This window comes from Columba livia, chromosome 3, assembly GCF_036013475.1.
Source record: "Columba livia isolate bColLiv1 breed racing homer chromosome 3, bColLiv1.pat.W.v2, whole genome shotgun sequence".
NCBI lineage: Eukaryota > Metazoa > Chordata > Aves > Columbiformes > Columbidae > Columba > Columba livia.
The window spans coordinates 43,253,767-43,279,983 of NC_088604.1; the positions used below are offsets into that span (position 1 = coordinate 43,253,767).

The 26,217-nt window shown below is 40.2% G+C and overlaps 2 protein-coding genes and 1 long non-coding RNA gene across 10 annotated transcripts in view; 1 reads left to right on the forward strand and 2 right to left on the reverse strand.

The window, feature by feature from the left end:
• The window catches only part of PNISR (PNN interacting serine and arginine rich protein), a 28,701-nt gene extending 13,450 nt beyond the window's left edge, over positions 1-15,251 (reverse strand). For 2 of the 4 annotated variants that reach the window (XM_021298504.2, XM_005510554.4), the window contains exons 1-3: positions 14,612-14,746; positions 2,093-2,211; positions 576-761 (exon numbers count right to left, since the gene is read on the reverse strand). In XM_021298504.2, the coding sequence (XP_021154179.2) occupies positions 576-761; positions 2,093-2,180 (274 nt within the window). In that variant the 5' untranslated portion in view covers positions 2,181-2,211; positions 14,612-14,746. Of the gene's footprint in view, positions 1-575; positions 762-2,092; positions 2,212-14,611; positions 14,804-15,098 lie in introns of those variants that run through there. The other 2 variants (XM_021298502.2, XM_005510555.4) reach the window with 2 other exon arrangements.
• On the forward strand, positions 15,082-26,064 carry LOC135579021 (uncharacterized). 2 transcript variants are annotated; one of them, XR_010471265.1, is made up of 4 exons: positions 15,092-15,232; positions 24,595-24,654; positions 25,360-25,564; positions 25,955-26,064. It is a non-coding gene; the product is annotated as an uncharacterized LOC135579021 (long non-coding RNA). The 2 variants fall into 2 exon arrangements; XR_010471264.1 differs by lacking the exon at positions 25,955-26,064 and having other exon boundaries at positions 15,082-15,232; positions 24,595-24,708; positions 25,360-25,496.
• USP45 (ubiquitin specific peptidase 45) overlaps positions 21,407-26,217 on the reverse strand; it is a 55,423-nt gene continuing 50,612 nt past the window's right edge. For all 4 annotated transcript variants that reach the window (XM_065056576.1, XM_065056578.1, XM_065056577.1 and 1 more), the window contains 4 exons: positions 24,787-24,884; positions 24,337-24,423; positions 23,732-23,885; positions 21,407-22,529 (listed from right to left, as the gene is read on the reverse strand). In XM_065056576.1, coding sequence (XP_064912648.1) covers positions 22,396-22,529; positions 23,732-23,885; positions 24,337-24,423; positions 24,787-24,884 — 473 coding nt within the window. In that variant the 3' untranslated portion in view covers positions 21,407-22,395. The remainder of the gene's footprint in view (positions 22,530-23,731; positions 23,886-24,336; positions 24,424-24,786; positions 24,885-26,217) is intronic.

Here is a 26,217-nt window from a genome sequence, read left to right on the forward strand (position 1 = left end):
ATAAAAAACATATTTTACCCCCAGAATTTTGCTTATCTCCTTTTTCTAGGATTTAAGACACCTGAAGCCAGTATCTGCTAGTTACACTCTAAACTCAGATTACATGTCAAGATCGTGCCAGTAGCAGATATTACACCACAGGAGAGAGCAACAGATGCTCTTTAATTTTGAGGCATCCTTTTGCCTTCAGTGCTGCTGTTCCTGTTGCAGTAGAATAGGCAACAAAACATATAAGATCCAGGGAAATAAATATGTAACTGCAATTCACATTTTATCTTTCTACAACATTCAGGGACAGAACAAATCTTTTGCATATATATATTATAGGCCATTTTTTAAATTTTATAGAGACATTACTGAGTTGTGTTATCAGACCTTTGTGCCTGTACTGCTACCCATTTTGTGGAACACTTGACTGGAAAGTAGCAGCTGTGATACTCAGTTAATTAGTTGATGCTACTGGTAGTTTTGCATCTCGAAACCTGAGGGACAGGGCATATTCATACCCCAAAACACCTGACAAAAATAGAATTTCATTACATTAGAAAAATGAATGAATGGGAAGGAAAACAAACCTGGCTGCCACATTCTGTTGAAGTTGGGATCCCCCTGAAAATTGTTATGGTTGTTTGGACCAGACTCTATTCCTGAAATATCCTGTCCGTTTGGCATCATTCCTTGTTGTTCCACTACATTCTGCTGCCCTGAGGCTTCTCGCTGAGCAATCCATGCTTGAGCTAATGCAGCCCAGTCAATCTGGCCTAAAATAAACAGAGTAAATTTAAAAGGTTAGTATTCACAAGTCTGAAGTTTAACACTGTTTCTCAATTATACGTCTCATTGCTCAAGAGAAACGGGCAACGTTTACCTTCAGCAAGTATTATACCATGAGCACCACTGAAACTTACTCACAGTGTACAGTAAAACAAATTGAAAGCAAATGTCAAAGTGTATATACTTGCTGAAGTAGTTTCTCTGCATATGTTCAAAACACCATAAAGCAGACTATTTTAGGTTCACATTAGCACTGAATGGGTGGTAGTAATACACTTTTTTCATAAGTGAACTTACTTTGATATAAGAAAGAAATATATCTAGCTTCAAATTCTAAATTCCTGATGATTCAAGTGTAATAAAGAGATATTGCTGGAAAACCACATCTTGTAATGTATACTCCTTGCATAATTTCTGATTTCTGGAATGTTATGTTACAGTTCTCTCCCCTCTTTTTTTTTTTCCTGCCACTCCTATCAGTAAGCAAGTAAATGGCACTCTCAGATGAGGACACTATTAAGTCTTCTGCTCACTGGCAAGTCAGGAAATCTCTCTAGTGAAGTTACAGAGATTGAAGTGACAGAAAGCAGTGTAAAACCAGTGGGCCCGATCACCCTGCCTGAGTATCAAATGTAGTCCTTCATTCTCTTAATCCTTTTCTATATTTCTCTTGATACTTTGAATTGTTGTCACTTCACTCTCAATTTAAGGTAAATTACATTTTATTGTTAAAAAACAGGTGCTTGTTTTGAGGTTTGTGTATGTGTGTCTGGTTTTGCTTGTTTGTTTTGTTTGGCTTGTTTTGGTTGGGTTTGGCTTGTTCGTTGTGTTTTGTTGTTGTTGTTGTTTGTTGTTTTGTTTTGTTGGGGGGGGGGGGGGATTTGTTTTCCGTGAGGGAAAAAATCCAAACGAGATCATGGTTATCACTTCTGTAATCTAACAAATATTGATCTTAAAGTGAGAGCTTTTCTGTGTATACATCTGCATTAGTACATCTGCCACAGATATTTGCTCAAATAAAAGATTCAGCCTGGCTAAAGAACTGACAGGGATACAGATTCTGTAAAAACTACATGAGGTCTAAATGTTGATCTATATGACTGGCATAATGTTGATAATTTCTCCAGGATAACTGAGGTTGCTTGTCTTTATTTTGCACATTAAATATTAACTATGTCAAAACATTTGAGGAACATCAAATGTATTATCTTGACAGCAGCTACAAAAAAAGCAAGCATCCGTCATGCTCTGTAACAAATATTAAAAATTCAAATGACAACAGATTAAAAACAATCCACAAAGCTTTCTATATACTTACTTGGATCTTGCTGGTGTTGAAATGACTGCATCCACTGCTGTTGGTTCAAAGGCCATTGCTGCCAAGGTTGTCCACCTTGATCCCACATCTTTTAAGTCTTTATATAGTCTATATTTCAACTAAAAATAATAGTTGTATGTTTAAACAGATGCCCATGAAATATCACATAACTGAAACTTACATAAGTGCAGATATAGTTAAGCCTTGCAAAGCAAGCTGAAGCAATGCTGGCTTAATATTTTAAGCTGGAGGAAACAGTTCATCCTTTAGAGTAATATCTGAAAACATTACTGTAAGATTTCAGAAGACTAGTAGGCTCTGTATTGTTCAAAATAAATTAACTACAAAGTGATGTTCAAGGAGAGATATAACAAGTTTGTAAGACAAAAACTCATCTGACAGTAAATGCAATTTCAAAAAGTCAAAATATAAGACATTACTTAAATGATATCCTTGCCTGTTTCTTACAGAAAAGATGTGTATTTTTTCTACACAAGTGTCATGCAAGGCTGTTAAGCGAGACAAAGGAAAGTCACCGAATGGCAAAACACATCATTAACAATTGTGCTGAAGAACTGCACAGATACAAGACGGTGCCCCATATGTATTTTATGCATTGTACAGGCTCATTATAATTTCTAAATAATATATGCCTTCAAATCTGAGAAAGAAAAAAAAAATAAAAAAAAAAATCACTGTTTAATTGTTCATTTACAACACATTCCTTTAAAATCACCAGAAACATTTTTGGTGCAGTGTTGCACTTCCTCAGTGAGCTGGCACCAGCGGTCCTTGGACCTGAAGGGAGCTCCACACCCTGCTGTAAGTGAAGCTCCAGGACGAGCTTTACAGGACTTTGATGAGGCTCAGCAGTCTGCCAGGTAGGTATGTCTATAACGGCACACCAGTTCCTTCCACACATTTGTATCTCTGGTGTCCACCAATCCTGCTACACAAGGAGGACCAGAGAGCAGCCACCCACACTGCTCCAAACTGCTTTTCTGAAGACAAAGCCTGAGCAGTTTTGGGAACACTTCACTCCAACAACTGTTCCCAAATACAGGTAAAGGTAAGACTACACCGAGTGTGACCCCCCTCTGTTAAACAACTCCTTAACAGGCTTTTTACTCTCAGTCAATATATCCTCACACTGCTCAACACAAATCCCTTGATTTCATGCTGTAAAAACTACCAACCCTGTAGGCTGATTCAAACACTCCAAACTTAAAAGAAACAGTGAAAAATTCATTCCTTAAGGTCAGAGGAGCAGCACACAAGACCTAGACGATGCTCGCAGCTGAGCACAGCATTGAACAGATGAAAACAGCCAGTTCGCTCCAGAGGACACGGGCTCAGAACAGCCCCTGGGGTGGCCGGCTGGGAACATCGCCCCAGCCCCGCGGACAGAACAGAGCAGAGCAGAGCCGACGTTCTGCGGACACAAGCAGAGCAATTAGAGCAGATCCCGCCTGCAAAGGAATCTCGTGCTTACACATTCCTGCAAATAACTGCGTGACTGCATGGGAAGAGAGCATCACGCTACAAGAATGCGCGGCAAAAAAAAGCTGTACGTAACATCATGGGGTGTTGGGTCACGCAGAGGTGAATGTAAGCTCATATTTTACATTGTCAAATTTTACTTTTAATCTGAAAAACAGTAGATCACCTTTGGTTTCAGACTGCTTACATTCAAGCCAGTGCAAAATCAGGTATGCGTGGCTCAGAAAAATTGCATTGCAAATGCATCTTTGGGGGCTTTAAACAAGACTAGATCAACTTTGGGAACCGGGTGGGAGTACTGGGCAAAACCTACTTTTCTACTTTCAAAATCTCTTCATGCCAAATTAAGTTGATGGGCTTTTTTTTTGTTCGGTTGGGTTTTTTATTTGTTTGTATTTTTTTTTTAACTTTTCTTTATGATACTCAAACTTAGTAGGTGAAGACAGTGTTTTTCTTTCGTGGTATTTTTGTTGGGGTTTTTTTGTTGTTGGTGGTGGTGGTGGTTTTTGTTTGTTTGTTTTACTTGTGAAATTTCACTAAAATAAACTCAGCAAAAGATTTAGAAAATTATATTTTTCAACCAATAATTATGAGGTAGGTCTACATATAACTGAAAGCCTGAATGCCAAAAAAAAACCCCAATTTTTCAAACAGTTAAAGAAATTATGGAAGTGCAGCAATATTAAGAGCACCTCCACAAATTCACCTGAACTGGAACCTCCTACACACAGACTTCACTTAATTGGATCAGGTGAGATTTATTTTTATTCGACTGCCTATATCTCTGTCTTAAAATCCTGGACACTCAGGATTTATTTTACAAGCTCCAGCTAATGCAGTTAGCTTGTAATAAACTTTTGTACCTGTTAAAACACTTACGAGATATCTGGTTCTCATGGATTCTGCACTGAAAAGGACGCTTAGTATTCTACCCTTTCTGTCTTTTTTCTCTCTCTACTGGCAAACTGAAGCATTAGTTTGGAATGTAAGGAGATCTAAGATAACAAATTATTCCAAATCTCCTCTGTATAACCTGCCCCCAAGACAGTGACTATCTTACTATTTTACAAGGTGTTAAAATAAATTAATTTGTTTGTTTGTTTTGGGTTTTTTTGGCGGGGGGGGGGGGGGGGGGACAGGGGGAGATAACCTGCATTCCTCTGGCTGCCCCCAGACACGCTTCATGTGTCAGCACTGACCTGGGACCCAGTGGGCAGTTGGGATGTGTCTGTTTTGGTTTGGAAGGTCAGAGCTTCTCATTCAGTGCCAGCTGGCTTCGGGGCCAGAGGAAAAACCCCAGTTGGGCTTTGTTAGCTTACATAGCTGCTTCGCCATCACTTTGCAATATAATATGGCCTAGAGTCTTTAGCTTTCCTCGGAGAGATTATTTCACCTTATTATCACTGTTTTGGGAAGAGAAATAGGTGGGGAAGTGTAAAGCAAGAGATCAAGACATGGAGCCAATTTCTATTTTGATGCACAACAGTATGACAAGACAGCAACAACTGTGTAAAACCTTGAAGAATTTCAACATTTGGTTAATTCCATTTATGCCATCCAGAGCAGACTGCTTTAATATCACTGCTAATTTTAGTTTGTGAACTGTATTTGAAAGCTTTTAATTCTGTACTGCGTTTGTACTTTCACTATTTTCCTGAAGAAATGCTGATTTTCACACATTGGCAACTACCAAACATGCTGGCTTTCAAGTACACAGATTCATTACCAAATCTAGTGTAAAAACTTTCTTTACAAATCAGAAATATGTACTACACAAATACTTCAGCAATTATATCACTTTCTTATGCATCTGTATATGTACACACAAAAAGCCCTTTTTCAAATATCAAGTGAAAATTGGTCTAAACTATTTCAAATGTATTTCATCTTCATCATCAGGCTATTTTTTGGACAGAAACAGGAACTGGATAAGAAAGGGACAAAATCACCACCTTATAATGTTTATAAAACTAACCTTAAGATATACTGGCTAAAAGAGAAGACCACATGTATTCAAATATTTTTAGTATTGAAAACTAAATGATGTATTTTAATATGCACTATTCAAAGCCAGTGAACAGAAGAGGTTTTTTCCTAAGGCCTCCTTCTATATGGTGACCTGAAACAGCAGGACAACATCACTTTCTGAGAAACAGATTTCCTTGTTTTTTTGCTCTATCTAAAAGATAACTAAATAAATCTTATATACATCCACATCTATTAAATTATGTGCACGTTGGCTATTTGAGGTTACTCTTATGTAAAAGTAATGTACCTTTATATACTGCTTGTGAAACTTTACTGAGTATAAAAAGAACTTGTCAACAGAAGCTCAGTATTGTCCCATCAGATATCATTGACATTTTCTTTTGCAGGTGATGCTATTTTAAAGTTGTCAAAAATAAAAACAGATCGACACAGGTCTTACCATAACGAACAAACCAGATGTGAGAGTTATAAAAATAACACTTTTGAACATTAGTGCCATAATACTGGAAAGGGCACAAACTACTTCTAAAAGAATTCACAAAACACAGCAAAGAAAATGTAGCCTATTCTCAGTAATTTTAAAAATACTGCAAATGATTAATCCTCAATACAGAGGGGAAAAAAGCAAAAAACCCCAAACCAACAAACAATGCCTCTCCCTCACCAAATCTGTAACAGAAAGGCTTGAAACAGCTGAAATATCTTGTACAATTGTGTGTGACACGAAGCAAACATCTTCCTGAGACACATCAAGGAGTAACAATGGAGAAAAGAGAATCAAAGTCCTCTCCCACCTAATTAAAATCTGCATTGCCAAAACTAAATTAGGATGCTGCCACAGTAATTATAACAGAGTTTTGATTTCTTCTCAGGTTCCCAAATCAGCATCGTCTGAAAGAGGCTTCATGTAACAGAACATACAGCTCTGAGCCCACTTCCCACTAGTGACACAGGGCCAAATACAGAGCAGAGCATCCAAACTGCAGAGAAACAAGCTTTATTTTCCACTGGGTGGGTGGGAAAGGGTGAACACTGGCTAAAATCTACTAAATTCAAACATTAGCAAAACACTTGCTTACTAACAGAGAAGTATATCAACCAAGAAGTCATTAAAACACTGTGGTTCCGATGTCTCCAGTGCATGCAACAGGTTTTGAAAAGGAAACAGGTTCAAAGAATGGACCTGTTTTACAGGTACCCACTTGCAAAAGAAAAGGCAGATACTGCCCTCCCTTATGATGATGGGTTAAGGTTCTTTTACTTAGCTGTTCTATTGGATATAGCCTTTCTGCTTGCTCTCTCTGGCCAACACAAATGAACAAAAGAATGTTTATTGGTGTTATGGTTTAACCTGGCAGGTGGCTAAACACCTCACACAGCTGCTTGCTCACATCCTCACAGTGTGATGGGGCACAGAATCAGGAAAAAAAAAAAAAGTAAACCTCAAGGGTTAAGACAGTTTAATAGGGCAGCAAGGGAAAATACTACTAATACTACTGCTAATAATAATAAAATATATAAAAGAAGTGATGCACAATGCAGCTGCTCACCTCTCATCGACTAATATCCAGACAGTTCCTGAGCAGCACCTACCCGGCTAACCTTTCCCTAGTTTGTGAACTAAGCGTGACATCATACAGTACGGAATATCTGGAACATCCCTTTGCTCAGTTGGGGTCAGCTGTCCTGGCTGTGCCCCCTCCCAGCTTCTAGTGCATCTCCAGCCTCCTTACCCAAAGTCCTTAACTTGGTATAAACATTGCTTAGCAACAAACAAAACCTTAGTGCATTACCAACACTCTTCTCAAACTAAATCCAAAATACAGCACTATACCAACTACTAGGAACAAAATTAGCTCTATCTCAGTCGAAACCAGGACACATTCCCTTATGCCAGATCGCAAAACAGGAACCCAAATGTACTGAATATCTGTTTACCAAAGAAGAAACAGAGCCGATTCATAATTATATGGGGTTTTTTTAACACAGAAACACAATCACATGGGGAAAAGCAACCCATCAATTCACATTTAAGTTACATGTACTTAACATTAAGAAAAGTTAATGTGGTATCTTAAAATTTTACTAGAGTTCTTAAGAGTAGACATGTCCTGAAACTTGTTCTGTCATATGTTTAAAAAAAAAGGGGGAGGGACTCCTAACCAAAGGCTGGGCCTATGGGAACTTCATTCAAAGGCACAATCTGATGACGTTTTATTATAGCAAATTATTGGTATTAAAACATGCCATCTTTGAGAGGATTGCTGGTGAAAGCTCCTATGTTGGCGATGAAAGCTGACATTGTGGCATAGACAGGACTTACCTTGATCCTCAGCAAATAGCAACCTCTGAGAGCCAACAGCACCCAGAAAAAAATAAAGCTGGTGTCCAACTCTCTACTACACTTCAGTAATTTACCCAGCAGAAAGAAGAGATATTTTAAAAGGCACCTTTCCACTCCTCTCCTCAATCACAATGTACATCTCAGCTACAAATTATACCTCGATGTTAAACTGTTCTTTTAGGAAAAAAGGTATCTCCTTTAACCTTCCTATTTGTCTGCAAAATAAGATATTTTCTGATACAGTTGTATCATCCGTCCAGACACAACACACACAATGAAAAATTTACAATTAGAAGCTGCTTACCAGTAACCAGAGCCTGAGTGATAATTCACATGCTCACCTTTAACTCTAGGAGGGTCCCCCCAGCACTCCCCACAAAACACAGCTCAGCTACCTTGAAGCAAATTACAGACTTGCACACTGACAGGAATGCCACCCTGTCAAGTAGAGCATGGTTTCCTGACAATTTCCTGATGACACAGTGCTTGATGAAGGTCCCCATAGTTAGTTTCCCACTGCTGTCAAAGATGAGTCCATTTTTTAGACAAGGCCACCCACACAACTTGAACTCTAATGGACTCAGCTCAGATTCCTTGGACAACTCTGCCTTGTCAGTTTCACAGTGTAAGCTCATAAAATCCATTATCCACTTCAACAACACTTGTGCAGAGGTAACTACGCTCAGACCTCTCACCAACATGGAGGAGCAGTCTTAGGGAGTGAGGTTCAGTCCTGCAAATGTCAAAAGACAAAGCCCATGTGTCATCCTGAAGATGCTCTTTTCCTTACATGTCTCATGACACTGGCTGCATCAGAACTGAAAAACATCAAGAAATCTCCCCTGGAAAAATAAGCAAGATCAGCCTCTAAATAGAATTTAATAGAGCTAATGGATAATCTGAATTGCTCCAATTCATGCAGACAGTCCAAGACAATAAGCACAAAGACTTACAAGTTAGGTCAGTTCTGGAAAAGCATCAGGAAGATAACTAATCATACCTAGCTGGCCAGGTGAGTACATCTAGCAGACTCACTCTTGCTTCAAGAACCTCCTGTCACTGTGACAATATGCTTCACCCCAATATGAACACTACGCAGCATGTGAACTATGCAGAACACCTTGCACATAAACAGCTTCTGCAGAAGAGCTCTGGAGATTTTAAATGGCTTGTCCCACTAAATTCAATGAAAAACAATTATTCTTTGGGAGATTAAATTAAATAGCGGCAAGATTACCTCAGGCTGTCCCTTGGAGGAAAGTAGCACACACCTTCTGCTGTGTCATGAGCTGAAGAGATCAAGGTTAGGAACTCCTGCATTAGACATCAGTATCACTTGACCAGACCTTCATGACACAATCTGGCAGTCTGGTTTATTCAAGCCTGTAGACAGGTCAACTAATGATAGATGATTCTAGAACCTACAAAACCTGAGTCAATAAGCAAGTGCTTTCTGATGCAGCAGAGAGGCTGTTGCATCACCTTTCTGATAATGTTACTTATCATCCCTGAATGACAGGTCCATATGTGACATGAGATGGCCTGACAAGTTTTACTTGCAATCTGAGCTCTAATACACAGCTGCATAAATTCTTCTGGTGACTAAAGGTCCTGTCTTGCAGGCCCTCCAAAGAGGCATTGCATTTCAGCAAAGAAGCATCCATTATCTAAATAAACAAAAAAGCTGAAACCATAGGCTGTCATGCATACTTTGAGACCACCTACACAGCTAATCTTTGGACTCCAAGGTTTAAAGACAACACACTCTTTTTGATATTCCATTCACAGGTCAGATATCTAGGTAAAACAGATGTTCCATCTCCTCTAAGATAACCTGCCATTGCAGCCAGGAATTTTTTCCTATCATTAGGTCTACAGAGCAGCTGAAGGGAAGAAGCCCAAGACATAGAAGTCCTGGTTTGTACTAAACTGTGAGCAGTGGTTTTGAAACAAATAATCAGTGCCATTGGCCAGGCTATCTTTCAGCATAAGCTCAAGACAACACACACAGCAAAGGTACATCAGTCTCCGATGCTCTTTGTGGAATTCCAGGGCTGCAGGGAGTCATCCATGTCACACTTTGAGAAGGATGTCAAAAGCACCACACACTCTGTGGGCAGAGCTGCTCTGTCCCATACAGGCTTAGGCTCTGGAGACGGACATAAAGGAAAATGGAGATGTTTCAGAAGCTAAGGTCCTTGAAATCAGCAGCCTGATCTCTTATCTTTTGTGTGAATGCCTTATTCTAATGCAAGGTCTCTTTCTTTCATTCAAGGTAGTTGATATTGACTCTGTGAAGTTTTAGCACAGTGACTGGAGGTTTATGGTGAATTTCCATGATGAATTTTGTGGAACCATTGAGGTGCAACCAGGATACATCTAACCACACATTTACAACACATGGAGCAAAGCAGTTAGTAGAAAGACAGGAATCAGACCAATGTCACAAAGATTTCAAGCTGAATAGTGTTGCTTGAGACCTGTTTCCCCCCCCACCTTCCTCCCACTATGCTATTGCTTTATCAGGGTCATGATAGTACAGACATCACTGATGAGGATAGAACTAGTGCATAAATACTCTAGGGATACAACCCCAACACTTCATGTGTTTCTCCCAAGTAATTACACAAAGTAGTTCATCCATGCTATTACTGACATCCAACCATGCTGGAGCCCAAAGTCAATAAAGGACAGAGACTGTATAAACTGCAATAATATCTATCTCAATGTACTCCAAACTAGAAGGAAACAAACTGAGCACTTCTTCCATGACTGTGTCACTGGAATAAAGAATACTACACTGGAAGAATCTGTATACAATAGGTGTGACTAAAAAAGAGAGATGCAAAGGAAAAATGGCCTTACACACTCAGAGGAGCCCCTCTACCAAAATCTAATGCAGAAAGGGCACCACTGGAATCATCAGCTGGTCTTAATGTGGGAGACCTCGATAAGTCAGAACAGGTGAAAAGATGTGGGAATATGGAAAAGTACTGCGCCCTATGCACCCATGTAGAAATGAACTCTAAGAGTTACTACAAAAGGGGCACAGACACACATTCACCCAGAGCCAGAACAAACACAGACCCATCACTCAGACAAAAACATACCAGCTTCCATTTCACTTGGGAAAACTAATATTTACTACTATATAATACTCAGTTGCTGATTAGAAATTGAAGCATTTATGGGATGAGTTAAGTTTGTGATAGATCAGAAAAAACAGTTAAAATAACTATATTGACTACTACTCTGTTTCACCCATCCCACTTTTAGTTGGCCAAAGACTTCTCTACATCACCTAGGGCATCACCATAAGTTGTTGCAGGTATGTAATACCCAGATACTATGCATCTTTTCTCTTCCTGAGAACCAGAAGCTACACCAACGTGCCTGCTGGGATCTGTTAGCAAGAAGTCCCGTCAAAAAATGTGTAAAATTCTTCCAGGTCATTTATAGTTGCGTACCACTGGAATGCTGGAAGTCAACTTCAGTTACTTCACTCCATATTTTAACATCAGAACTATTCTTGCTCAGATTGAAGAACAAAGGGCTTCCAAGTACGTAACCAAGATCCAAAATATAGAACCAGAAAAAAAATTGAAGAAAACAGCTTGTTCAGTGTGTGCAAAGTTTTCCAAAAGCTAGTTCACACGCCAGCATTTCTGACTAATATCTACAGTGCTACCAAGATGAAGTAGGCTGAACAAAGGCCAAACTGAAAAAAAATTAAAGCACTATGAAAACTTCTTCAGTGAGTCATTCAAGCAGTCTAGCTTCCAAGGTCTTATTTTAAACCTATCTCCACATATTCACCAAGCTGAAGCCAACCCTTTTTTTAAAACAAAACAAAACAAACAAAACCCAGGCATCAGCAATGCAGGTATCATGTACTTTTTTTTTTTTTGTATTTTTAAAACATAAGGACAAATACATGCTTTGATTACCATAAAGCACCAAAATCACTGCTAAAACATTTACTATCACAGAAATATCATAGTAACCTAAGTAGTTTTAGTAAAAAGTTTATTGGGTTTGGGAAAAAAAAAGTCTGATCTGATTATTTTTTGCACATATTGTTCCACTAGAACACCCGATGCTACATTTTCAATTAGCCATGTAACACAGCATTGATTTTTTTCTGAAGTGAACTGTCCATCTGCAACTTCCTCCTTAATGAACATGCTCCATACAAAAAATGAATAGCACCAATAACTAAATAAACAAACAACTATTCCTCACTGGTCATGAGCAGATATTACCCTCAATGATAAATATATTTATCACTTAATGAAAAGAGATCAGCTAGTGATTAAAGTGAGAATGTTTAATAAAACCTACCCACGGTATTATTTGTTGCCAAAGGCAGACACACAATCATGATGTACCTCAGTCATAAAAAGAAGGGAGACCAGACATTCCTGTCTCCATAATATCTTTGCATAATGCTGCACCTAACTGAAAATCAAACGTGATTAGGACTCCTTTGTTCCACTACAGGTTATATGGTGAGTTGTCCACTAAAAAATTGTGGAATTGTGCTAAATTTGTGGACTCTTCAGCCCTGCAATACCTCTGAGCCCAAAAGTGGAGAAGCCACTCTGTCAGAGTAGGAGCTTCCATGTCACACATGACAAAAGACAATACAGAAAGTCTCACAATGGCATAACAGCAGAGATGACACATGGTTTGTTGCTACCCCGGACAAATTAAAAATCAGTAGCTTGTCTTCTGATTTGTCACTGACTGTCACTGTCAGTAATGCTAGTGACTTGTCCCTGGACAAAGCCGAAGCTCCTAGTTCCCCGTGTGTTCTACAGTCAGGTGGAGCTGCAGCATCTGACACCTCTGTGAGAGGCACCATCTCTCAGGGCAGCCTGACTCCAGAATCTGAAAGGGGTTTCTTACTCCTACACACAATACAGCTATTCAGCTGGACTGGACTGTCATTTGTAAACCTGTCTTTGTAAAATGATGCTTGAATATTGTCTGCTGGTAGACAGGTCTTACGCTTTGAAGACTACCATTCCCCATCTTTAAAAGGTGGCTCACCCTTTGCTTTAAAACAAACCCTTTAGAGCATCGCTTGCTCCCTGTATTCTACACCTTTCAATAAACATTATTTGCATACAAACATTTACAGGTATGACTGTAAGAGAAGACATGAACAACAACTAACATGGCTGAATGGTCTGTGTAGTAATTTTTTTCAGAAACTTGGTACGTTTCAACTATGGCAGGACATCACACAACCATCCAGTGGTTTGGGTTGGAAGGGACCTTCAAAGACAATCTGCCACGAGCAGAGATATATTCAACCAGATCAGGTTGCTCAGAGCCCCATCCAGCCTGGTCCTGAACACCTCCAATGATGGGGCATCCACAACTTCTCTGGGAAACCTGTTCCAGTTTCTCACCACCCTCATTGTAAAAAACATTTTCCGTATGTCCAGTCTAAATCTACCCTCCTCCAGTTGAAAATCGTTGCCCCTTGTCCTGTTACTACAGGTTCTGGTAACAAGTCTCTCTCCATCTTTCTTATAAGGTGCCTTTAACTAGTGAAATGCTGCAGTAAGGTCTCCCTGGGGCCTTCTCCAGGCTAAACAACTCCAACTCTCAGCCTTTCTACAGAGGAGGGGTGTTCCAGTACCCTGACCATTTCTGTGGCCACATTCTTAAGTGTAAAGCCTAGCACATCTCATCCAAGTGTAATTCAACATTGAACTTTGTGGGATTGTCAAAAAAAGTACTGAAAATCTACATGAATAAGTGTTTAACACAAAAAGGCTTGCAAACCTGTGTTTTGTGTAAGGATTGATTTAGAAACATCCTGCATTTGCCAAGCTACTGAACCAGGCTCAGGAATCTTACAAATATTGCTGTGTGTGATGGTATTGTTAATTTTAGTTCTCTGGAGCCCTCCAGTGGAACGAACCCATGAGAATAGCCACGAAACCCACGGAAGAGCAGAAATATTTCATGAAGGCATTTTATCGGCAGGAGCCACAGGCTGCTGACAGTGTGGCTATCAAATCCTGGTGCACGTCTTGTTTCCTACCGAGGTGACCGGCGACATGAGTCGATATTCTCCCGCGCGCCCCGAGGGGCGTTGCTTTGCCAGCAGGGAGCCGCGTCCCTTCGCACGTCCAGTCCCACTGCGCGCTGGCCCCGCCGGCCGCCCCGGTCACCCCCGGGGGCCAACACCACCCACGGCGGCTTCACCCCCGGCGGAGGCGGCGCCGGGCGGCCCCGCGCCCCCCGCGCGGCCCCGGGACATGCGCACTGGCGGGTAACGGGACCCGTCCGCGCCGGCCACCGGGACCCCCCGGAGCGGCGGCGACGCATGCGCGCTGGACGGGACGGGGCCCCCAGGGCCCCCCGCCGCCGGCCGCCCCTCGTCACCCCGCGCCCCCGCCACGCATGCGCAGCGGCCCAACCGGCAAGGGGGAGGGGGGAAGGGCGAGGAACTCGAGTCTTCCCTTCTCCTGCAGGCTGGCGGGTTGCGCTCCGGGTAGCGCGGCGCCGCCGGCTCCTCAGGCCTCGCGAGGAGCTGCCCCGCGGCGCCATCCAACGCCTCCCGGCTCGGCTGGGGGAGGAGGAGGAGCAGCGAAGGGGAAGATCGGGTCAGCTCGACACCCGCCGGCCTCCCGGGAGCGCTGGCGAGCGCAGCCTGCCCCGCTACTTACACTCTCCCCCGCCTCCCGCCGCGGGCGCCGCCGCTGCTACCGCTCCGCGGCCGCTTTCCCCTCTCTTTCGCTCTTCGTCTTCACGAACAAGACAATATGGCGCCGACTGGTACTCACCCGGAAGTAAAACGCGTCACGGTGTTGACCCTTGCCTGGAACACGCGAACGCCTCTTTCCACCATCTTTGCTAAGGGCTCGTGGGCGGTGCCTCCCCTCCTCCCTCGGCGGGAAGCGGGCACCACCGCGCCTCCGCCATCTTTACTGTGGGCAGCTGCCCCAGTTCTTATAGCTTGCCGCTCTCCATGGCAGCCGCGGCGGCGGAGGAAGGAGGGGCCGCGCTCCCGCCGGCCGCCCCCTGCCCGGGGAGGGACGCCGCGGCCGGCAGCGCCGTCCCGCCCCGCCAGCGGCCGCCGCTCAGGGGCGCCGGCGCTGCGCCCGGCCCGGCCCTCCCTCGGCCCACATTGCCTTGTCCCTCGGCACACATCACCTCGTCAGCGTCGGGCGCGCCAGGGTCCACCCTGAGGCCTCGTCCCGCGGCCGGGAGCGGTGGCGAGTGACCGGGGTTCAGACGTTAGTGTGAGGAAACCCGCGGGCAGCTCGTCGGCTCTGTGGCCTCCACAGGTACCAGAGGGGATGGTCACAGGTTGCAGCGCGCGGGGTGGGGTCTACATGAAGAAGTGTTTAAAGCTGCTTCATTAAGCGGATGTGACTCTGGGCAATGATGCTGCATTGAAATATGTGAGTAACTTACGTGTTGCACAGCTGCAGGGTGTCGGCATTCTAAGGTCAGTGTATGCCTATCTGGGGTATTCGTGGAGCAGGACAATGCTTTTAAGTAGTTTATTCAGAAATTCCAAATTAACTTTTAAGTTATCATGAGATTTACCTTGAAATTATAATTGTATTTTAATGTATGAAGCTAAAACCAACATCAGAAAGAAAGGCTGAGGGAGCTATTTCTAAGTATGTGAATGGTGAGTGTCATGAGGATGGAGCCAGGCTCCTCTCGGTGACAACCAATGATAGGACAAGGGGCAATGGATGCAAACTGGAACACAGGAGGTTCCACTTAAATATGAGAAGAAACTTCTTCTCAGTGAGGGTGGCAGACACTGGAACAGGCTGCCCAGGGGGGTTGTGGAGTCTCCTACACTGGAGACATTCAAAACCCGCCTGGACACATTCCTGTGTAACCCCATCTCGGTGTTCCTGCTCCAGCAGGGGGATTGAACCAGATGATCTTTCGAGGTCCCTCCCAATCCCTGACATTCTGTGATCATCCTAGGTAAATAGCTCTTCTTGTATCGACATTAGGGTTGATTCTGTGGGCAAGGAGTTGGTAGTGGCATTGCTTTTTGTGGAAAAGAGGTTTTCATTAGCTAGCACATTGTTTGCTGCTGTGATCACTGCCTTTTCTTCCATTAGCATCATCTGATGTAAATGCTTAAAATATCCATAATCTATTTGCTCATTGGATAAATTAGAAAAGATTGAAAGCCCCAAAAATTGTGCTTCACTTCCTGTAATGATTTCATTGTAAGATTAGTTGGTGCCACTTACGCTACATATTACTGTTAATTGAAGTGTTCTAGGCTTTTCCTGTTTTGTGTCACAAGGAATGGCTGGACTGAGAACACTTTCCATGGTCAGAAATGTTCTGGAAGCTTTAAGTGTCGACTGGCATACGGCTAGAACCCTGGCGTGGTACTTCTGAATGGGCAGCCTTTAAGCTGCTACTGGAACTGGGGATGTGAGAGGGAAACACTCTTGCTCCTGGTCTTATCACAGAATTACAAAACTCTGTTCCTGGAAAGGGAACGAATTGTCTTTCAATCGATGACCTATGTCACAGATGGTAGGGCAGGGGGAAACAAGTGATGTAGCTTTAGTGCTCAAGGATCTGGATTCTTCTCTGGGTAGCTCTTCCAAGTGCGGTGAAGTTGGGACACAAGATGAAAGGAAAAAATAATGGCTCTTCAGTTGGGAAAAAAAGTTTTGTGAACTGAATTGTGCAACTTACAGCTTATATTTAGACAATATAGTTTTCCAAATGGTTGGATGTTTTATTCATACATTTGTCAAATAACATGTACTATAGATTAAATGACAAAATGAAAAGAAGACAAACAGCAGCTTTATTCTGAGAAGCTTGTGAAGACACCTAGGATAGACTGGGAAACTGATCAGACTTATATTTGGGTTTTAAATACAGTTTAAGGCCCTGTTTACTTATTAATATTTGGAATTAGAAATCAACAAAGTGCACAATACATCAGCACTGTAGTAAAATTATTAAAATATTGTTATTTAAATACCTGCAGAGTAAAGAGTTAGACAACTAGTTCAAAGAGATTAAAAGAGTAAATGAACTAAAATAAGGTGAAACTTGAACATGCTTGATATATTGCTCAAGTACTCCACACTTCGCAAAGGTTTTTTTGATTACTTGGATTGTCTTTTGCAAGCACATATGGACATGCTGAGGACCATCCTCATGCATAACTGACAGTAGAATCACAACTCTGAAGTGGCTAAATAGGGAATGGCTGCCATTGACATGGTGGTTCCATTAAAAAGTTTACTGTAATGATCCCCAAGTTACACAGCTCAAACTGAAAAAATTAATCTAGTGCAGCAGCGAGATAAGTGCAAAATAAATACAGCAAAATAATGCTTTTCTGTTATCTTTTAAAAGCAGTACTGAACCTTTATATAATATTCTGTGCTAGAAAAACATTGGAAGCTGCAATAGATATAAGAAACATTCTTGACATTAAAAGTAGCTTTTCTTCTAATATCAATGAAGTCTGAAGTGTTTATAACTTTATATAATTGAATTTACACCATGTAGTTTTCAAGTAGTTGCAATGCATTGCAATTATTTCATTATAACAAATAAATTAACTTGGACTTCGTTTTCTATGTAGTGCAAAGGAAGCATTTTGACTTGCACTAACAGACTTCTGTCTGAAAATATATTTAATAATCTCAGTTTACAAAAACAAGATTTTTAATAATTTTGAATAATCACTTCAGTTTCTGCATTTTATTTATACACCAACAGAAGACGTATAAACAGCTAAAACAGCTGGCAAATTGACATCCTAAGGCACAGTAAATAGATACAGAAGCATAAAATAATCCATTCACTTCTTTGCTGTGAGGTTGGTGAGGCTCTGGAACAGGCTGTCCAGAGAAGCTGTGGATGCCCCATCCCTGGAATTGTCCAAGGCCACGTTGTATGTGACTCTGAGCAACCTGGTCCAGTGGATGGTGTCCCTGCTCATGGCGGGGGGGAATGGAACTAGGTGATCCTTAAGGTCCCTTCCAACCCAAACCATTCTATGATTCTGTGAAAATAATTAGACTGAAATGGTTCTGCTGAAAATTAGTAACATCTCTCTCACATAGATACATAGATCTTCGTAAAAATGCATAAATGTGCACAGGGCACAGCAAAAATAAAGTTTCCAGCTGCTGAAAACTGAGGAATATAATTTTTTGTTTAATCATGGCTGCTGTAAAGCTCTTTTGTGAACTATGCTACCACTTTTTAATTCTAATTAGATTTGCTAATTCTTGCTAACATGAGAGTTGTATTCGAATGCTTTCTTTTTTTCACATTTCAATACATCTCAAAGTTTCTCCTCAATAAATTATTCCTTTCCAAGTCTTAGTTTGTTACTAATACGTCCAAATAAAAAAAAAATTATAATGGGTTAAATTGAGAATGCAGATGCGTTAATTTCATGTCTCTTTCTGATTCAGCTTGTGTTAGTATAAAAAAGAAGTCTAAGGACAAACAAATGGTGAAGTTAAGACATTTCAGCCTTTTAATGAATTTATAAACCACTCTCACCTGCTACCACTTGAAATCCATAAGCAAGGGCACTTCATTGATACACACAGGGTGCAGATGGGAACAGGCCAGGAAGGTTTGGCAGACTGCATGGATTTCATTTTCTAATCAAATATGATTACAGAGCACACACTTTGGGCAGGGAAGGTTTGGGTTGGTTTGTTTTTCATTCATCACTAAGTATTTGTAGCCCTCTCTTAGGAGAACAGGATTATCCCAACGTGATGTCTGTACATGTATTGGTGTAGACAGGTCAGTGTAATAATTTTTCTCCCCCTCACTTATTTCAATATTTAGCATAAATGGTATACAAAGCCAAAGATAACAAAGTTCTTTCTGAGGAGAAATACTGTATAGTCTGGACTAACTCCTTAGCTGATAGAGCCATCTCTGTTGATGCCTCAGCTCTGGGGACACTTTTTTAGGGGGTTCCAGTTGTCCATATACACATCAAGTACTTTTCATAACTTAGGCTTACTTGCTGAGGGAATTATTTGCTTTGCTTGCTTTCTTACCATTTTAAAGGCAGCAGAGGGCTGCTCCGGAGTCACAGCTTTTCTCAGGTACCTGTATTGCCATCTGTAGGTAGAGCCAGAGTGGTGGTAGGGAGAGGCAAGAGTATAGTTACAGTAGCTTTTCTAATGAGTTTTGCTAGTTCATGGAACGCAGATGATGGGACTGGGAAACATAATCGTTAAGCATCAATGAAAGACATTGACACAGAGGCTTATGGAGTTCCTGAAAACATGAAGAACAGATGAGGCTGATGAAGAAACAGTAGCGCCCCTGAGAGAAGAGAACCCCATTTCTAAGCTATTCCACATGAAGCATCAGGCTGCTGCTCTTTCTTGGGGTGGGGGGCACTACAAAGGTATGATGTAACTCTGTGAAGAGTAGCTGCTACAGGCCTGAAAAGATTTTTGTTCTGGTAACAGAAGACATTTTAAGGAGAGTCATAAACTTTAGAGCCCTTCAGTTAAATTCTGAAATCACATAGCTTTTCAATAGTGTATGTGCGCCTGGCAGTTGCAGGAAAGTATAGGTTCCTAGACTTTGTAAATAGCCTTTAGAATCATGTTTGACATTTTAGCAAATGTATTTTCCTGGAACGCTCTGACCTTCTCTTGCAATTCCTAATAAGTTACTATTAATATAACAGATCTTCAGTATGCATATTTAAGTACAATCACTTGCCCTTTGCCACAAAAGACCCAGAACCCTGTATCCTGAAGGACACACTATGACTTGCATCTAAAATAGTGTACGACATTCTCGTTAGTCATCAATTCTTCATTCTAAAGCCATAACTTCACCTATTGCCCTCTGTTTTACAAAGTATTTCCTTCTATATTTTCATATGTGTTCCCAAGTCTGAACTTACTGGAGTTGCTGCTAACACTGCTTTTTATTTCAATTCAGGAAGCCTGATCCAGGAACAACAGTGATGGCTACCTCTGATAAAGGTGTTAGCTTTTTTCCATGCCATTTTCTCTCCATGTTCTATAAAATACCTCAATATCAAGGAAATGTTCCCTAGCTGTAATGAGAAAATAATCATGCCAGTATCTTTCATAGCATCCTAGTCAGTATGTCTACTTGGGAAGATTTCAGCAGTCCACACAGCATGTGAACTCCAATTAAAGAGAGGCGAAGACCACCTCAAGAGTTTCCTGAAAGTAGCATTAAAACTAAGCAAATACAGGTTTAGAACGTCATTCTGTTTCTCTCCTGGTTTTCTACACTAGGGAGGTAGTTTTAGGCTAAAAAGTAGGAGGCTAATACAGGTACTTAAGTTCAGTAAGTTTACAGAAATCAGCAAAACTAGGAATTTGAGACCTCATGTAGTCAGTCTGTCTGCTTTAAGGTGGATGAAATACATTCCATCTGTGGCCTCCTAACAGGACTGTGTCACAGAAGTGTAACTTAACTTAAGTCGGTACTTGCTGTGATTCTTGCTCAGAACTAATTTTGAGTTTTGATCAGCTGTATACAAAGAGGTGGAAGGTATGTTTAGGTGGATGCAGGGTATGGGAAAACAAGAAGGTAAAAGAGAATGAACATATTTTAAGCAACTCTAGTCTAAACATGATTTTTTTTTTTTCTTCCATAGTGTAGACTCAGGTCAAAATGTGTTTAGTTGGAATACAGATGGTTCAAGTTGACTGCATGGTTCTGAGTTTTACTACTTTTGGGTAGACTAAGACAATTTTAATCCGTGGAGGGAAAAATGATGATTGTGTTGGCCAAAATGCATAGCCGAAGTTTGACCTAAACAGAGAAGTTTTTCTCTGGAAAATGAAATCCTGTGTGAGCAGGGGCTCGCTCTGTTATGACCAGCAGTTGCATGGCCTAACAGTCCTTAGTGCCTGCACAAGTACATACAAGTAATGTGGCAGTTTAGTACACCTCTGCAGTTTGATGCAACTATGGCAGGTCTTGCTGTTTTCTTATGCAAAAGAGGGAATGCAGGCGAGATGAAGCTTTGAAACAGAACTAGACAAGTCACGCAAGTATGTATGACAATATGTGGCAGAAACAGTAATTGAGACAGCATGTGTATTTTTCACAAAAAAAAAATATTCCAGAAATGAAAATAGTAAGCAGAAATAAACATAGTCTTTTCTCTACGAAAGAGCAAGTTGGACAGGACGGAACCGTTATAGAAGTAATTTGTATTTAAGTAACTGCTTATTAAATAAATTAATTTCCACATAGCTTCAAAGTAATAATCAGATTTTTACTTTAAAATGTATCTATTACTCTCTGGGATGGAAATGGGAAATTACCAAAAGAAGTAACAACTCAAAACAAGGCAGTCAAACAGGACACAGAAACGCGTCCTGCCACCAGGACACCTGCCGTCCTCCACCGATGACAAAGGGAAGTCCAGATGTGTATCAGAGGGCAAAAGTCATCATTACTGTCCAACTCACAAACACAGTGCAAAAATAATGTATAGTTTATTACTCCTATGAGAAAAGTATTTGGGAACAGATAAACAAATTCATGTTTAGAAACCAAAGTAACAGCATTACCTGGTTACACTTAAACCCCATATATAGTCATACACAAGCTTATATGCTGTACACTGTCATAACTGAAAATTTACTAAATACAGAAGTATTTGCAATTCTCTTTCCTAGTAGGTAAAGTGACAATATATATTGATGCATTTATGGTGTGCATATATACATACATATGTGTATCTATATATCTATATCAGAGGATATACATATGCACACCAAGTATATATTTATATTAACACAGGAATACATTGCTATACCAGTGCCAGTTGGAGACAGCTGAAAGGGTACTGGGTATGGGCGGATTCACTGTCATTTTGCAGAAGCCAAATGGATCTTTTCCCAGTCCCTTCCCAGCTCTATCAGGAAAGCACAGAGCCAGCTGCTGTTCCTCCATTCTGGAAGCACTGTGTCTTCCAGTTACTACGTGTGGAAGGAACAGGATTTGACAGGTTCTTGTTTGCAGAAAACTTACTAGCTGACATCCAACCCACTGACGGGAAGGATCTGGACTAGAGCACAAGAAAGTTGAAATAACAGGGAATCCAGGCACTTAACGCTATCAGTATTTTTATTCTCAACTGTTCTAGAACTATGGATGAAAGCTTATCTTTATTAAAATCAAGAACAAACTTTCCATAGACCTCAGTAAGATAGGACATCATCTTACATTCTAACGGTACTGTATTTTAATGAAGCCAGGAATTTTAAATATTTGGCAAAGTGCATACTTTCAGAGAACCATTCAGATATTTATAACAGCTTAACTGAACTTTAAAGTTGACATATGATAAATTCTCTACAAGATAAAGGCACAATATTTACAGGTACTCTTACCACTGCAGCTTTAAATAAGATAAACTAAATAACCACTACCATCTTTTAAATTAAACTGTTGAGAATTATAGTAATAATCTTTCATAAAAAAGTAGATATGCTTGTGCATTTAATACTCTTGATTCTGGAACCATCTGAACGTGGGCATCACTAACATACACCCACTGGCCTCCTGGTGCTCCCATGGCTTCTTTTAAACCTGGAAAGTAAAAGCAAAAGAAATTGTTTCTTGTCTTTCATGTCATCATCAAATCAAATACAGTGGTTATTTCAAATAGGAAGAGAAGCTTCTAACCCGTAAGAACTCATGACTTAGATGCAGTTCAGTATTTGCAGTTTGAAATGTACATGTCAAGGAGTACTGTAGCGAAACTGGTGGAAGACAGTGCTTACGCATCTACACTGCCAGTGCTTTTTTCATATTTTTTTAAAAGCCTAAGACATTTTAAGTACGGCTTGCTGTATTCTAACAGTAAGTTATACTAGCACACAACCAGTTCTGACATAGGAAAAAAAACATATTTCAAAAGCTGACCAGTGTGAAATTAAGAACACAAAAAATTCTAGTCTGTTCTAATAATTATTGCAAGGGAAGCATAAGACTGAGGGAGACTTTAATTTCAAAAATATTTAAAAATTGTCCTTCTGGGAAATAAGCTTCAAAGGCAAAGTGATGCTACACAGGATAGACAGGACAGTGCTTGGTTCTCACTCTACCCGTGAAGGGAAACAGTAAATATATTTACCTTACTCTTGACAGCTCAAAATTCCTGCCTCCACAAATCATTCCCTTACAGATTCTATCCTAGAATCTTATTTCATTCTGCATATCCAAAAACATATTAATAAGAACTAGTGTGCTGTTCTCAAAATACCAACAGAAACCCTACAGTAAACCTTGTATTCTCCATGAAAAAGTTTCTTGCTGTTCACATTAAACCAGAGTATTCCAGATTTTTAAGCATTAAAAAGTTTACAATCCTAAAACATGTAAAATGCTCAAATATACAGAAAGTTCAATTTAAATTGTCATGGATTCAGCTCTTGTTCTGGAACATTTTAAAATACCAAATATGCCAAATAATTACAGTTTACCAGGCACAACTATTCACCTAGACAGATTATTTTGACTAGGAAAGAGAAGAGAGTTTCCCATCAATTCTCCATTCAATAACTGAACCAAAATTTCATTATTCACTCAGCTCTCTGTGGGGTTAATACAGAAGTAGGTCATATACTGGGTGTAACAGAAAAAATGATTTCTTTATGTGGCCCTAAACATGACTGAATATTCTGAGTCAAAACAATTATGTGCTGTAAATCTCCTTAAGGATAAGGAGCTGTAGCCAGTGGTTGCTTTTGGTTTTTCTCACAGAGAAAGGAGGCTCTGTTCATACATACCCAGAACATTTTTAGTGGTAGAAATATGCTCCAGTAATTTCTTGGAGGGTGTCCTGACTTTCACATACGCCGCATAATGACCACCTCTCATGGACCCACTGTGCTCCACTATTCCGTAAAGACTATATAGTACTCTTGCACCATCTGTAACATTCTGCATTCCCAGGAAAAAAAAAAAAAGATAAATTATTTAATGATGAATTTTACAGATATCTTAACTAGCTATCAACACTTTAAAAGAAGCAAATGGACATCTACAGCATTTCCAATGGATAAATAAATGTATTAAAAATACTCAGTAGTCTGTTAATTTAGTTACCATGGAAGCAGCAATACTTGTCCTTAATGCCGTTACATACACTAGTGCCATCAGGGTACTACAGCTTAACTAATACTTGTTAACATCCGTGATATTCTTGATATGAATGGAATTTCAATTAGTTACAATTCTGATCTCGGGACACTATTTGAGAACATTCACTGTTATTTCTCTAGGAAAGGAAGGAATAATAAACAGTCATCATCTTCATCATCATCAACCTGACTTAACTTGTGCTTAGGACAACTGTTGAATCACAATAAAAATAAAGATTAGAAATGGTTACCTTGCAAGATGCAGCACAAAATGGTGCCAAGTCTAAAATCAATGGGAAATCCACATGCCTATTTACTTTCCGTAGACTCAAACCAGCCTTCAAAAGGAAAGAAAAAAAAAAAGGTGTAAAATAAATATTTTTACTGGGAAGTTTTTTAATCGTAAGGTGTATTACTATACTATTAAAATAAACCAAAACTAATAAAAGATTGCAACTGATTTAAACATTCTTTGTTATGTTTTCTATACGGTGCCTGTGACACAAAAGCATGATGGACATGTAAGAAGTTTCCCTGGATACATCTGCACGGCTAAGTGCCCTCTGAAGGTATTCGTTTCAAACAGGGGTTCTACCAGTTCTCCACAGACAAAGGAAATATTGGTATGCACGATGACACTAGAAGAATTTCTTGTCCACTAGTGGGGCAGAGGAATACACAGAGGGGTTTTGGCTTTTTACCTGGTGGAATCTCTTCAGGTGGAGAATAAGAATAGCGGGAACTGAAGAAATCAGCAGCTGTTTCCGAGCATTTGTGTAGACACCTTCCACCTTCTTCTCTGTATTTATGAATATCAAAATAATTTGTAAAGTGAGGGCAGTCACACAGAATTTAAGTATTTTTTAAACATTTGTCAGGATAGATCTATGTTGCAATAATTTTGTATATGTTATATAAAACACAAGGGAAATTTTGTGGAGTAACAGAAAAATATTTTCTCATTTTTCTGGTTTTTAATAATCTGCCAAATTTTAGCATTATTTTAGCCTGTCCTGTGCAGATCAGATCAGAAGTTGGCAGCATATACACTATCTAGGTGAGCTCGCACACGGAGATCCATACGTTGCCTGTTACTATAGCACCCAACTTTCCTGTTAAAACCACTTCAACTGAAATAAATGGATGATCACTGGAACAAGAAATGGAAGGCACAGGTCTCTTTATCGATGCTAATGTCCTAACCACTAAGACAGAGCCTAATTTTTCACTTGTCAGTTCTTTCTGAATGACAACTCACTTTGTGCTTATTTAAGAGAAATGCCTGGGGTGGGGTGGCTGCCTCAGAACCTGCTGCCCGGAGCACACCCAGTTGGGGTACAGGGACTCCGATCCCCCCGTGGGACAGAAGGAAATGAATCTGCAGTTCTTGTTTGCTGAAGAATTAATTAATTTACTAGTTTTACACACATCCAAAGAAAAATATTTCATCTGAAGTAGAATGGAGCACTTCAAGTAAAAGTAGGTGACTTCTTACATCTTTTGTTTTAGAAGGAAAAAAAGTCATGATTAATTATGAACTGATTTTAACTTTCCATTTTTCAGTGTGCCCATGGAATCAAAATAGTATTTATATAGCACTTACAGTCAAATAACAATAAAGGAGTTATTATAAAATACTTTTTAAAATTAATTTTTCTAAATTTACTTACGCTTAACTTGTATCTCTCCAGATATCTATAAACACACAGCAGTCAAATTTTTGTTACTATAAGACTTCCCTGTGTATTTTATTTCCAAATAAACAGAAGAGTTTATTCTTTTTTAGCCTTCTGAATTAATATACATTAAGAAAAATCCTCCAGACCTTTTTAGAAGTTCATTTTTCATTATATTGTTTTTCTTACTCAGTGAACCCTATTGGTCTGCCAGGGCTATACAAACATAGAGGAAAACATTGCCACAAGAAGGTAGTCCTCTCTCATCTCCCATCCTTACAGATCTTTGTAAGTTGTTTTTCCCTCTTCATTACAAGTGTCTTTTTTGCCCCACTTACATACTTAATTACACGACTTCCCCAAGTACATAAGTTGCCAGACCAGAACATTACAGCACTTATTTCAAAGCTTCTGGGATTGTAAAGAACAGAAACAGCAGCAAAGATTAATATTGAA